The following is a 12,880-nucleotide window of genomic DNA, read 5'->3' as shown; positions in this document are numbered from 1 at the left end:
ATTCAGCCAAAACCTTTATGCAAAAATAAATCAATCGTTTTGGTATCAACCATTTATTCTCCCGATATAATCACAGTATTGCATTCATACCCCTGCAAGAGTTAAAGAAAATAACATCTCTTGACCGTTTTTCAGAGCAAACAAATTGGCAGGGATTAGAACCGTCGTCATTTAACCTCAGAGCCCAGGAACGGGGAGACCCTGTTGGGTCTGCGCCCACGAGCCCCTGTACCAGTAACCCCAGTGAGGTCCCTGGTCTGGGCCCACGAGCCCCTGCACCAGTAACCCCAGTGAGGTCCCTGGTCTGGGCCCACGAGCCCCTGTACCAGTAACCCCAGTGAGGTCCCTGGTCTGGGCCCACGAGCCCCTGCACCAGTAACCCCAGTGAGGTCCCTGGTCTGGGCCCACGAGCCCCTGTACCAGTAACCCCAGTGAGGTCCCTGGTCTGGGCCCACGAGCCCCTGCACCAGTAACCCCAGTGAGGTCACTGGTCTGGGCCCACGAGCCCCTGTACCAGTAACCCCAGTGAGGTCCCTGGTCTGGGCCCACGAGCCCCTGCACCAGTAACCCCAGTGAGGTCACTGGTCTGGGCCCACAAGCCCCTGTACCAGTAACCCCAGTGAGGTCACTGGTCTGGGCCCATAAGCCACTGGACCAGTGACCTCAGTGATTCGACCGCGCTACGCCGGACGCGTCCCGCCAGAATCCCACCCGGCCGCATCGGCCCACCGGCCGTCCGGTCCGCACGCGTCCCCGGGGGGGTGGGGGGGCGCCTGCTCACGGCGTCAGGGTCCCTGGGTGGAGCAGCACCACCTGGCCTGCCAGCCCGGCCCCCACCCCGCCCTCGGGGACCACGTAGCGCGCCCCGTCCCCGCTCCTCTTGGGGTCCATCTCCCTCAGCTGGCCGTTGCTCTCCGACACCGTCTCCAGACGCCACAGCTGGTAGCGCAGGCTCTTGCCCTGCTTGGCCAGGATGTAGACCTCTCGGGCCCCCGTGGGGGGGTGGGGGGCCCCGGGGCCGCCGGCCAGGTGAAGCCAGGGCAGGGAGGGGTCCGGTTGGGCGTGGTCTCTGCACACGCTGTCGACCCCCAGGAGAACGCCTGGGGGAGGGGGCTGGTGTTGGCTACAGTGATGGCGAACCTCGCATTTAAACCAATAGCTAAACATACTGTAACTACCGGCAACCATTATCAGTCATAACAATTACATTTTACTTGTATGGCTCTTAATCACAGGTGCGGTCTCAAAGGGCTTCCCAGGCCTTATATTTAGTCACAAAGGTGTACCTAAACTTTGTAAGATATAAGATGCGATGTGAACCTTTCTGGAATAAGGTCTGCTTGGATTGGGCTCTCGGTCTAAACGGCTTAGAGCCTCCAGGACAACACGAGGGTCAGCCCCGCTGAGAGACCGCCTGTCCCCTCTGTGTTCACCTACCGGAGGCCACTGCCCAGTGCGCTCTTTGTCCACCGCGTTGGCACGGCTCGTGGTTGAAGTCCTCATCGTATCTGTAGTGCACAAGGTCAAGGAGTCCCCTTCCACCGACCCAGCTGACATACATCAGAGGGAAACAACATGGCTACCACCAGGTCCCCCCCTGAACACAGCCGTCTGACAGTGTTCTCAATGCCTGGTGAAGATCCCCAGCGATCGCAACGTTGCCTGTTGATGGATCCACTTCTGGAGCATTTAAACAGTGAGCAGACCCTCCTTTCTCTTATATTCAACACTAAGTCTAGCCCCTGCGGATTACCTTTGGATGAACAACCCTCTTTTTAAAACTTCCTGAACACCTCAGTCAAATCCAAAGTGTCCGACAGGGAATTCAGATTCTGGTCGTTACGGAGCGAACGGGGAGGAGCTAATACGGGTAGTGTGCGGGCATGGTGGGATCGAACCGGGATCCTTTTTGGATTCGTTCGCCCTAGCCTCTACACACCATCCGTCCACACGTTCATTCCTTCAGGAACGCTCACTCGTTGTTGTGTTTGTTGGTGTGTTTGTTGGTGTGTTTGTTGGTGTGTTTGTTGTGTTAGTTGTTGTGTTTGTTGTTGTGTTTGTTGTTGTGAATGTTGTTGTGTTTGTTGTGTTTTGTGTTGTGTTTGTTGTTGTGAATGTTGTTGTGTTTGTTGGTGTGTTTGTTGGTGTGAATGTTGTGTTTCCTGTGATGTTGTTGTGTTTGTGTACGAAGGATACGGGATGAGGACCGGCTTCCCAGCGCGCAGGTGAGCCACGATGGCCGCGGCGTTGGCCCCGCCCATCCCTCCCGTCAGGAGGTCGGCCCGACAGCCACACACCTCCCCCGCCAGCAGGGCCATGTCCCGGGCTGGGGATGAGGTCGAGAGGTCAAGAGGTCAAGGGTCAGCCCCCGTGACATCAGCACCTTCACATACATTCAGCTGGCACTTAATGTACACACTTGTTGTCTGTTGTACGTCCTGGCACTTAATGTACGCACTTATTGTATGTTGTACGTCCTGGCACTAAGCATTTTGCAGCGTCTTATCCTAGTTATCTCTGTTGAATACAGGGAAAGGGTTAACCCACTTGGTTCTAAGAACATCCTTGCTGTACCGACAGAGATATCTTGTTGTTTCTCTTTCTTCTGACAAATGTACTTATTGTCAGTCGCTTTGGATAAAAGCGTCTGCTGAATGTCCTGAATGTGAATGTAATCGCCAGCCTCATATACATTTGGGGGCGGGACTGGACACTTACCTGAGAACATTTCCCCCTGGGCGGTGTACCCCCTTTTCAGCGCCGTCTCGACGATGATCTCCATAGCGACCGGGCGCGCGGGCTGACGCAGGTGGGCCGCCATCCACAAGGCCACCAGACCGCACCTTAGGACCAGGGAGAAGGTTAGCATCGCACCGCGGAGAACCACCGACACAGAGAGAGACCGCTGTGGTCAACAGCTCATCACTGGGACATCGTTCACTTACTGTGGGCCATCCTGGATGAGCGACGGCACGTATTTGTTGAATAAGATCCACTGGAGATCTTTCCTAAAACTGGACCAGGGAAGCACAACGATGTTAGCATCTCTATACGTTGGACCGTGAACCGTTAATTTGTTGGAGATCCACCCCCTTCCGACCTGCTCTCCCTCTGGGTGAGAAGCAGGCGGGCTTCGGCGTGGTCGCCCTCCACTGGCCGTCTGCCTTCTGCTATGGCCTGGTACAGCTTCTTCTGGGTGGGCTGTGGTTCTTTGGGAGCTGGGGGTGGGGGTGGTGGTGGTGGAGGTGGTGGTGGTGGAGGTGGTGGCATGGGCACTTCCATCGAAGTGTTTAGTGATTCCTGGGGCTCCTCTGAAGTGACTAAAGTGTACATGTTGCTCTACTATTCAGATGAGCCTGAGCCAATAACTGCATTGACTTGTTTAGCCATGGAGGGTGTGTGATTAGCTTAAATGGCTAAAACTTACCAACCAGGAGTTTATAAGTGTTAAATCCGCATGGATATTCAGCTTTATTCCAGTCAGTCTGTCACATCATGTCCCAATGGCGACCTAACTCCCTGTCAACGTCATTATACAAAATAAGTACATTAGTTCACTCTTCTTTACTGTACGAAACAAACCGGCGCTGTAGTTATAACCATATTTAGCAGCATCCTGCTCGACCAATGGGAACTCGAAACGGGACTTGGAACGTACCAATCAAAGTCTCGTTGTATATGTATTTACGCGAGAGTTCAGAGTGAGATTTGAGGTGAAGTGTGTCGTTTCATTCATCGTAGCCTCTGTGGGTTTTTGTTGACGCGGTTAGTTTCAAAAACGTAAGTATTCTGTTTTAATTTGAAGCTAAGTTGTCAAATAAGTTTTCTTAGGATTCCTCCGCACATGTTCGACGTGTTTTAACAGAATACCATTAACAATAGGTAGCAAATAGAAGGAGAAGCGAGGCTAACTAATAGCCTGGTGGTAGCTCAGATGCTAACACGCTGACCCAGCTCCACCAAACCGCTCTGTGATGAACCGGTTCTGAGGTGTATCTTGTCTGTTTGAAACATCTTATTTAGGAGGACAGGATGGCGGCCCCGGACGTGCGACTCAACCATACTATCTACATCAACAACCTGAACGAGAAGATCAAGAAAGATGGTACGGTCCAGTCTCGACCATCAGGGTGGCGGTAGACTGAACTTTTCACTAAAGGTTAAAGCTAAGGATGTTCTCTTTCTTACAGAGTTGAAGAAGTCCCTGTACGCCATCTTCTCGCAGTTCGGGCAGATCCTGGACATTCTGGTGGCAATAAACCTGAAGATGAAGGGGCAGGCCTTTGTGATCTTCAAGGAGGTCAACAGCGCCTCCAACGCGCTGCGGTCGATGCAGGGATTCCCCTTCTACGACAAACCCATGGTGCGTCCAATACTAGCTTGTGGAATGTGGCTCAGGAGGTACAGCGGGTAGGCTGGTAACCAGAAGGTTGCTAGTTCGATCCCTGGCTCCTCGCAGAGTGTCGAGGTGTCCCTTAGCAAGACACTACTCACCCTGACTGCGCTATGCATGGTTGACTCCGCCGTCGGTGTGTGAATGTGTGCATGAACGGGTGAATGTGAGGCAATACTGTAAAGCGCTTTGAGCGGCCACTGGTTAGAAAAGCACTTTATAAATTCAGTCGATTTACCATTTAGAGCATTTACCAGTGCGCCTTTACAAAATGTGTCTAAGGGCCAATCCCATTCCTACCCCTTACCCCTTACCCTTCAAAACAAGGGAGAGAGGTAAGGGGTATAAATGGGATTGGTCCATGATTCTGAGCCCCGTGGTTATATCTGTGGCTGCTCACGCTGTTACGATTGCCGCCCCCTACAGCGAATCCAGTACGCCAAACTAGACTCTGACATCATCGCCAAGATGAAGGGGACCTTCGTGGAGCGGGACCGCAAGAAGGAGAAGAGAAAGGTCAAGGGGGCAGAGGGCCCCGGGGGCAAGAAGGGCGTGCCGGGGGCCGCCGTGGCCCTGGGCCCCGGGGGAGCCGGTGCCATGCCGGTGAGTAGACCTACTGGCCCAGTTTAAAAAAAAAAAAAAAAAATTGGATCAAATTGCTTTGGTGTCCCATGTTTTGTTCTCCAGGATCACCTGATCGGTTTTACTATTATGCCAGTTTTTAAAGGATCGTTGGATTGGACCACTGTGATCCAAATACCGAATTTCAGGACTTTGTCCACCCTTCCGATGTGATCAGGATTATCCTGTTTGGATCAAATAGATCCCAAACCAAGTTCAAAGTTTTGAAAAGGGCAAGTTTGAACCGGATCAAATGTAAGATCGGATTACACGATCTGTTCTTAGTTCGGAATCCCTCTTTTGCTTTGAAAAACCCATTTCCAAGATTTGAACTGATCCGAGATCCTTCTGGATACCTTTAAAAAAAAAGAAAGAAAGCGGATTCTTAAGCTTACTGGTAAAACTGTTGGAAGTGCTTTGACCAATGGCAGTGGAGGAACAATTTGTAGGGTATGGTCGTTGTTTCACACGTGCAGAACGTCAGAGTAGGTGACAGCGCAGTGTGGGACGCCTCGTTCAGCATACTGGCCTCCCTCCCTGTATACGTGGCTCCTGTCTGACTGGTGGCCAGACGGTGAACGTTCTTCATGGTGAGTCTCTTACACCGCGCTGTGCCTCCTCCTGTAGGGGATGCCTCCCATGAGCCAGGCACCACGCATGATGGCCATGCCCGGCCAGCCACCCTATATGCCTCCCCCAGGGATGATGCCTCCGCCTGGGATGGCCCCTGGCCAGATGCCCCCTGGGTCCATGCCCCCGGGCCAGATGATGCCCGGACAGATGCCTGGTCAGATGCCGCAGCAGGTAATGTCACGCTACATTATAGTACATGAGCATGATGCACGTGTTCCAATTAGAGGGTCCCATACGCGTGTGTGTGTGTGTGTGTGTGTGTGTGTGTGTGTGCGGCAGTATGTAACTTAATGCTCCTCTTGGTTCCAGATCGCGGAGAACCCTCCCAACCACATCCTGTTCCTCACCAACCTGCCGGAGGAGACCAACGAGCTCATGCTGTCCATGCTCTTCAACCAGTCAGTACCCCCCCCTCCCCCCCCCCATGCTCTATGGATCGACCAACATGGATGTTTTGGGGATCTTCGATCCCGATTTTTCTTGGGCCGATATTTGGCGCTGATACTGCTTTTGCTCCCTCAATTGACGTCATAAAAATCACACAATGATAACAAATGTTACCTGTCTCAATTTAAAGAACGATCATTTATTGAACTGTCTGTAAATCGGGGCGGGAGGGAAAAAAAAATCCTCAGATGCCGATACGCGTAAAAAAAACGCAAATATCGGACGATAATATCGGCCGGGGAATCGATACATCGGCCGATCAGTACTCGGTCCCCCCCTGGCGGTCGCTAACCCCTCCCCCCCTCCCTCCCCCAGGTTCCCGGGCTTCAAGGAGGTGCGTTTGGTCCCTGGGCGCCACGACATCGCCTTCGTGGAGTTTGATAACGACGTGCAGGCGGGGGCCGCCAGAGACGCCCTGCAGGGCTTCAAGATCACGCAGACCAACGCCATGAAGATCTCCTTCGCCAAGAAGTAGTCCGCCCCGCACACAGACACTGGGCCGGGACCCCACTGGGGGGTCGAACCTCGCCCTGTAACTCAGCGTTGGGTTAGACCCCAAATAACTCTTCCACAAGTCTTGGCTGTTCAGCGTAAGTATTGATTGCATCAAGTTGCCATGAAATCGCTGCAGACGTGTTCGCACCGTGTGTGATTACGTTGGCATCGGCTCATCAGACGGTAAAACATGAGAGTCCGTTTTTACAATTAACAAACGCCCAAATTATTTTCTTTTCTTTTATACGTAGCGTTCAGGCAACTTTGTGCTCATTCCTTTTTAACTTGTTTGTCATGAGGCATTGCACCCAGAGTCTGGTTTACCGGACATTGAACCTGGAGCTTTTGTTTTTAAATAAAAACCTTTTATCTGAGATCGACGTGTCTTTTGTGATTTTGTTTAAAAAAAGTTCTCTCTTCTCCAGCAGATGGCGCTAAAGACTAAATTGACCACATTCAGTACGAAATACTTGATAGTATATGGATTGGATGGATATATGGATTCTGGATCTATAATAATGGATTGTAAATGGGTTCACTACAGAAGAAAGCGGCTGCTACCGAAACCTATTATTAATTAGTTCTTATTTAATAGGGTAATGCATTTGAATTCTGTCCTGTGCTTTTCCCAACATCCAAATGGACACTAAGATGCATCCATACTATACTGATTCTGATTTCCCTAAACAGCCTTCACGTCTTGGTGCCTTATTCTACCGTTCCTAAACATATTTAAAGCAGCACGTCAATATCGTGCTCAAACATTTGTTTGACTTGTGGCAAAACTGTTCAAGTCTCCACGTGCCTCCAAAGATCATGCAGGCTTCTGATGTTGATCATGCAAATGTCTTTCATAACTTGATCGACTTTGAATCCTGTTTGTCCCTATGGAAATGTGGTACCTTTTTGAACACATGCTGTCGACATGAGGAAAATTCAAATACACAATTTAGACCTGCACAGAAAGACACTTGACTTAGTTATGGATAAGGCCGTTAAGGTCCTGAGTTCTTTTAATGCGATGGAACAGTGGAAGCTCTGCCCTCAGCCAGCAGGTGTGTGTGTGTGTGTGTGTGTCAACATACCACTTTCACCTTGGTTATGGTTTTGCATGGCTTTGATAATTTGTACCCACCCAGTAAAGGGGTGTTCACGAGCAGGGGTTGATGCAGGAGGAAGCGATTGCATTGTTTATTTCAGCGGTTGCTAGGCTGCTACACAAACAAGATATCGGGGAAACCCCAGAAAGTTGTGCGTGCTGCACCCGAGCCAGACCTCCTCTAGTGGTCTCTGGAGTTAGACCTCCTCTAGTGGTCTCTGGAGTCAGACCTCCTCTAGTGTTCTCTGGAGTTAGACCTCCTCTAGTGGTCTCTGGGGTCAGTCAGACCTCCTCTAGTGGTCTCTGGGGTCAGTCAGACCTCCTCTAGTGGTCTCTGGGGTCAGACCTCCTTTAGTGGTCTCTGGAGTCAGGCCTCCTCTAGTGGTCTCTGGAGTCAGACCTCCTCTAGTGGTCTCTGGGGTCAGACCTCCTCTAGTGGTCTCTGGAGTCAGACCTCCTCTAGTGGTCTCTGGGGTCAGACCTCCTCTAGTGGTCTCTGGGGTCAGACCTCCTCTAGTGGTCTCTGGAGTCAGACCTCCTCTAGTGGTCTCTGGGGTCAGACCTCCTCTCTGGGGTCAGATCTCCTCTAGTGGTCTCTGGAGTCAGACCTCCTCTAGTGGTCTCTGGAGTCAGACCTCCTCTCTGGGGTCAGACCTCCTCTAGTGGTCTCTGGAGTCAGACCTCCTCTCTGGAGTCAGACCTCCTCTAGTGGTCTCTGGAGTCAGACCTCCTCTAGTGGTCTCTGGAGTCAGACATCCTCTAGTGTTCTCTGGAGTTAGACCTCCTCTAGTGGTCTCTGGGGTCAGACCTCCTCTAGTGGTCTCTGGAGTCAGACCTCCTCTAGTGGTCTCTGGAGTCAGACCTCCTCTAGTGGTCTCTGGAGTCAGACCTCCTCTAGTGGTCTCTGGAGTCAGACCTCCTCTAGTGTTCTCTGGAGTTAGACCTCCTCTAGTGGTCTCTGGGGTCAGTCAGACCTCCTCTAGTGGTCTCTGTGGAGGCTGGAGGCCAGCTGGCCTCCGGCGGGTCACGGCTGCTGTATGCAGATCAGCAGCGGCTGTGAGAGCCGTCTGTCCGGACCCGGGTCAGGCTGGGGTACCAGCACCGGTTGCCAGGGAGCTCTTAAGCAACACGGCGGCGGAGTAAGGGTACGGGGAAGGAGAAACGAACAGCGGAAGAACGTTTGCATGAATCCATTTGATTCATGCCATGAAGAACATGCTTCATTGTCTGTGGTTTCCAGTCCAACACAGGAGCCATGGAGCGGACGGGTGGAAAGTATGCAGGGAAAGCCGCCAATATGCTAAACGAGGCGTCCCACTACGCTTTCATCCTACTCTCTGACGTTCTGCGTGGAGTGAAACCACGCATTCAGCTCTAGGATTGTTCCTCCACTTCCACTGGTCAAAGCGTTATTCATTGTACCATACCTTCATTGTCTTCGGAATTAGCTTCCTTAAAAAGGGCAATTAGAGTCTTAATTGGTCAAATATGCCAAAAGCCCAATGCCCAATGCTTTAAATCAGCAGAAATTCTGGTGATTCTGGCTCGCCAAACTTCCGGTAACACGTTTGAAGACTGACAACTCAACACACACGCACACGCACGCACACGCATGAACACGCACGATCTCACGTTTAGACATAAGTTAGATTTGTAGCATTAAAAGACATTAAGTGTCAGGACGACTCATAATCAAAGCGAAAACCCCAGGGCGCAAACACTCGTGTTCATTTGAAACCAAACCGACAGGAGCGCGCACCAAACGCGCGCATGGGAGCGAGAGGACGGATATTCCCCGCCTCGGGACACACCCTCCTCCAGTCTCGGGACACACCCTCCACCCGCTCCTTCTCCGCCAGTGAGAGGATGTTTCCCACACTGAAGCCTCCGCCGCGGGGGGACACGGATCACTCTGACCAATGAAGAGCCGCTCCGAGGAGGAGACGAGAGGGAGATGCATTCATCGCGGAGGGGAGAGAGCAGCGGGCTGGAGGTTCCTCTCACACACATCCTCCACACACCGGACTATCCGACGGTAGGGCTCCCGGGAACATAGTCTAGTGGAGCTGTTGTGGCACACGGATCAGGCGAGAGGACGGGAACACACGCACACACACACACACACACACACACACACACACACACACACACACACACACACACACACACACACACACACACACACACACACACACACACACACACACACACACACACACACACACGCACCTGGTGGCACCGCGGAGCGAAAGGCTAATTGGGATCGAGAGTTCAAGTCGAGCAGGCTGGACGTCTAAAGCCTCTTAACGCAGGAGGAGGAACACCGCACGAGGGGAGTGCGTTCAGCGCGTGTGTTTGTGCGACTACCGCCCGTGGAGAGCCACCCTGGACCCAGCCCCACGCGGGGAGGAGGAGAGGCACCGGCGGCCAGGGGGGCCTTCGCTGGGGAAGACTAACCCGAGTAGATAAGGACGGGGATGGTTTTCGTTCACCGGACACGTTGAACCGGCTCCGCGCGTAGAGTTGCGCATTTATGAGAGTGGACTAAAAGGTGCGACTCAATGCGCCCGCCTTCAGTCCCGAAGTAGAGACGCGGAGATGGAGAGAGAAAGAGCGCATGGTCCCACTCGGTCCGGTCCACAGGGGAGGAGAGGCCAGCTGGACCGCGGCAGCAGCGCCCCCGGAGAGGCGCAGCTCCGGCGCACCGTCCTGTTCCTCTGCGCCCTCTCGGTGCAACCGCAGGTAAGCCACCGATTAGCGGCTATTCTGGGCATCTCTTTACGCGGCAGAGATATCTACTTTTTCAAACAACTGAACACTTAATCGTGGTGTGAAACCATCCCTCCGGTGCCCAAACGGTGCCTCCACCGCACCGTGTATGCTGTGTCCCCGCCGGGGTCTAGCACCACGGCGCACGGCCACCTGTTGCTCGGCTCCCCGGCTTTGCCGCTAGGAGCTCCGCGGCCGGATTTCGTAAAATAAATAAATAGTTTTAAACTAGTTAAGCTAGTACTGTTAGTTATAGCATTGCAAATGGGTCAGTATTCTGTCATTGATGGTCAGTAAGCTAGTTGTAGATGATGGCAGATTAATGCGCTTTCTCTGAACCAGCGTGCAGATCGTCTATTGTTGGTGAGCAGACCAGTAGGAGGATATTTGCATTTCCAATGGCTGCGTCGCCATAACAAAACACGCTTACGGGTGAATGTGTGTTTGTTTCCAATGTAATCTCTCCGCGTCAGACTTCAGCGGAAAGCTTTACGCATGACTCCGATTGTTCGCTGGCTTCAAGACATTTGTGGAAGCTTCCCTTAGGATTTGACAAGGTGTAGGTGCTAAGAATCAGAGGTGCCATGTTCCTTTTGCCTCAACAATAACGTTTTCCTTTCAATATTTTATCTCCATCGATTGATTTTGATTGCATCAGATGTTAGCCAGGGCGAAGGAAGCCTCAACACGAGACATTGGATGATGTCAGATGTTTATCTGAATCATAATTTGTGGAAAAATGTAATTTCCGATTGTCAATGGGGCTTGAGATAGTATGTGTGAGTGGGTGTCTTTGTGTGTGCAGCGGGTTGGTATGTATGTGTGTGTGTGTGTGTGTGTGGGGGGGGGGGGGGGTGTGGTTGTGTGTGTCCTAGTGTCTGAATGTGTGCGTGCCCGCCTGTGCAGTGGGTATGAATGCGTGTGTGTGTGTGTGTGTGTGTGTGTGTGTGTGTGTGTGTGTGTGTGTGTGTGTGTGTGTGTGTGTGTGTGTGTGTGTGTGTGTGTGTGTGTGTGTGTGTGTGTGTGTGTGTGTGTGTGTGGTCGGTATGCATGCATGCATCCATGCAAGTGTGTGTGTGTGTGTGTGTGTGTGTGGGAGGAGGGGGCTATGTTTTTCCTCTACAGTAAACACAGCATGTTCAAATTGGGTGTGTGTGCGGAGCCAGCAGGGCCATGCAGAGTGACTCTGGGGCGTGTGAATGCTGAGATAGAGCTGCACATGTCTCTCTCTCTCTCTCGCTCTCGCTCTCGCTCTCGCTCTCTCCCCCTCTCTCTCTCTCTCTCTCTCCCCCCTCTCTCTCTCTCTCTCTCTCTCTCCCCCTCTCTCTCTCTCTCTCTCTCTCTCTCTCTCCCCCCTCTCTCTCTCTCTCTCTCTCTCTCTCTCTCTCTCTCTCTCTCTCTCTCCCCCGTTATGCCTCACCCCTCGGCTGTAACCCCCGCCCGCTCCTGCCCGCACTGCAGTGGGAAGAAGTGGAGTCCTCACTGTTGTTTAGAGAGAGGAGTGAGGTGGGAGAGGTGTGAGATGGGGGAGGAGTGAGATGGGAGAGGAGTGAGATGGGAGAGGAGTGAGATGGTAGAGGAGTGAGGTGGGAGAGGAGTGGGGAGAGAAAGGAGTGAGAGGAAAGAGTGGGTGAAAGAATGCACTTTTCTGTTCTGGTGAACCCACCAAAACAATTCAGCAGTCCCTCACTCTGAGTCTCTCACTCTGAGTCTCTCACTCTCTGAGTCCCTCACTTTGAGTCCCTCACTCTGAGTCTCTCTCTCTGAGTCTCACTCTCTGAGTCCCACACTCTGAGTCCCTCACTCTGAGTCTCTCTCTTTGAGTCTCACTCTCTGAGTCCCACACTCTGAGTCTCTCTCTCTCTGAGTCCCTCACTCTGAGTCCCTCACTCTGAGTCTCTCTCTCTGAGTCTCTCACTCTCTGAGTCCCACACTCTCAGTCTCTCTCTCTGAGTCTCTCACTCTCTGACTCCCTCACTCTGAGTCCCTCACTCTGAGTCTCTCTCTCTGAGTCTCACGCTCTGAGTCCCACACTCTGAGTCTCTCTCTCTCTGAGTCCCTCACTCTGAGTCCCTCACTCTGAGTCTCTCTCTCTGAGTCTCTCACTCTCTGAGTCCCTCACTCTGAGTCCCTCACTCTGAGTCTCTCTCTCTGAGTCTCACTCTCTGAGTCCCACACTCTGAGTCTCTCTCTCTCTGAGTCCCTCACTCTGAGTCCCACACTCTCAGTCTCTCACTCTGAGTCCCTCACTCTGAGTCTCTCTCTCTGAGTCTCTCTCTCTGAGTCTCTCTCTCTGAGTCTCACTCTCTGAGTCTCTCACTCCTTGAGTCTCTCCCTCTCTGAGTCTCTCACTGAGTCTCTCTCCCTGAGTCTCTCTCTCTGAGTCTCTGTCTCTCTGAGTCTCTCACTCTGAGTCTCTCACT

At 52.4% G+C, this 12,880-nt stretch overlaps 3 protein-coding genes across 4 annotated transcripts in view; 2 read left to right on the top strand and 1 right to left on the bottom strand.

Annotated features, from left to right (window-relative positions):
• Positions 1-34: 34 nt before the first annotated feature.
• actmap (actin maturation protease) lies at positions 35-3,648 on the bottom strand. 2 transcript variants are annotated; one of them, XM_030380203.1, is made up of 7 exons: positions 3,428-3,648; positions 3,101-3,320; positions 2,946-3,014; positions 2,719-2,843; positions 2,197-2,326; positions 1,438-1,508; positions 35-1,100 (listed from the first exon to the last, which is right to left on the bottom strand). In XM_030380203.1, the coding sequence occupies exons 2-7, from the start codon at positions 3,280-3,282 to the stop codon at positions 778-780; spliced, it is 900 nt and encodes a 299-aa protein (XP_030236063.1). In that variant the 5' UTR covers positions 3,283-3,320; positions 3,428-3,648; the 3' UTR covers positions 35-777. The 2 variants fall into 2 exon arrangements, with proteins under 2 accessions (XP_030236063.1, XP_030236062.1); XM_030380202.1 differs by having other exon boundaries at positions 3,101-3,643.
• Positions 3,649-3,690: 42 nt separating this feature from the next.
• Positions 3,691-6,965, top strand: snrpa (small nuclear ribonucleoprotein polypeptide A). Its single transcript, XM_030380228.1, has 7 exons — positions 3,691-3,780; positions 4,024-4,105; positions 4,191-4,363; positions 4,820-4,996; positions 5,642-5,818; positions 5,957-6,045; positions 6,410-6,965. The coding sequence occupies exons 2-7, from the start codon at positions 4,033-4,035 to the stop codon at positions 6,567-6,569; spliced, it is 849 nt and encodes a 282-aa protein (XP_030236088.1). The 5' UTR covers positions 3,691-3,780; positions 4,024-4,032; the 3' UTR covers positions 6,570-6,965.
• Positions 6,966-9,522: 2,557 nt separating this feature from the next.
• LOC115561042 (protein jagged-1b) overlaps positions 9,523-12,880 on the top strand; it is a gene marked incomplete in the record, with an annotated part of 20,113 nt that continues 16,755 nt past the window's right edge. The window contains 1 exon segment of the mRNA XM_030380828.1: positions 9,523-10,430. Coding sequence (XP_030236688.1) covers positions 10,287-10,430 — 144 coding nt within the window.

This window comes from Gadus morhua, chromosome 16 (assembly GCF_902167405.1).
Source record: "Gadus morhua chromosome 16, gadMor3.0, whole genome shotgun sequence".
Taxonomy (NCBI): Eukaryota; Metazoa; Chordata; class Actinopteri; order Gadiformes; family Gadidae; genus Gadus; species Gadus morhua.
This window is presented reverse-complemented; position numbering and strand designations above follow the sequence as displayed.

Bases quoted from the DNA above. Each gene is read 5' to 3' on its own strand.
- actmap (XM_030380202.1), bottom strand. From the start codon at position 3,333: ATGTACACTTTAGTCACTTCAGAGGAGCCCCAGGAATCACTAAACACT. The intron at 3,015-3,100 runs GTCGGAAGGGGG...TCCCTGGTCCAG, and splicing joins CTCACCCAGAGGGAGAGCAG to TTTTAGGAAAGATCTCCAGT. The intron at 2,844-2,945 runs GTAAGTGAACGA...CCTGGTCCTAAG, and splicing joins CTCATCCAGGATGGCCCACA to GTGCGGTCTGGTGGCCTTGT.
- snrpa (XM_030380228.1), top strand. From the start codon at position 4,033: ATGGCGGCCCCGGACGTGCGACTCAACCATACTATCTACATCAACAAC. The intron at 5,819-5,956 runs GTAATGTCACGC...TCTTGGTTCCAG, and splicing joins CTGGTCAGATGCCGCAGCAG to ATCGCGGAGAACCCTCCCAA. The intron at 6,046-6,409 runs GTCAGTACCCCC...TCCCTCCCCCAG, and splicing joins CTGTCCATGCTCTTCAACCA to GTTCCCGGGCTTCAAGGAGG.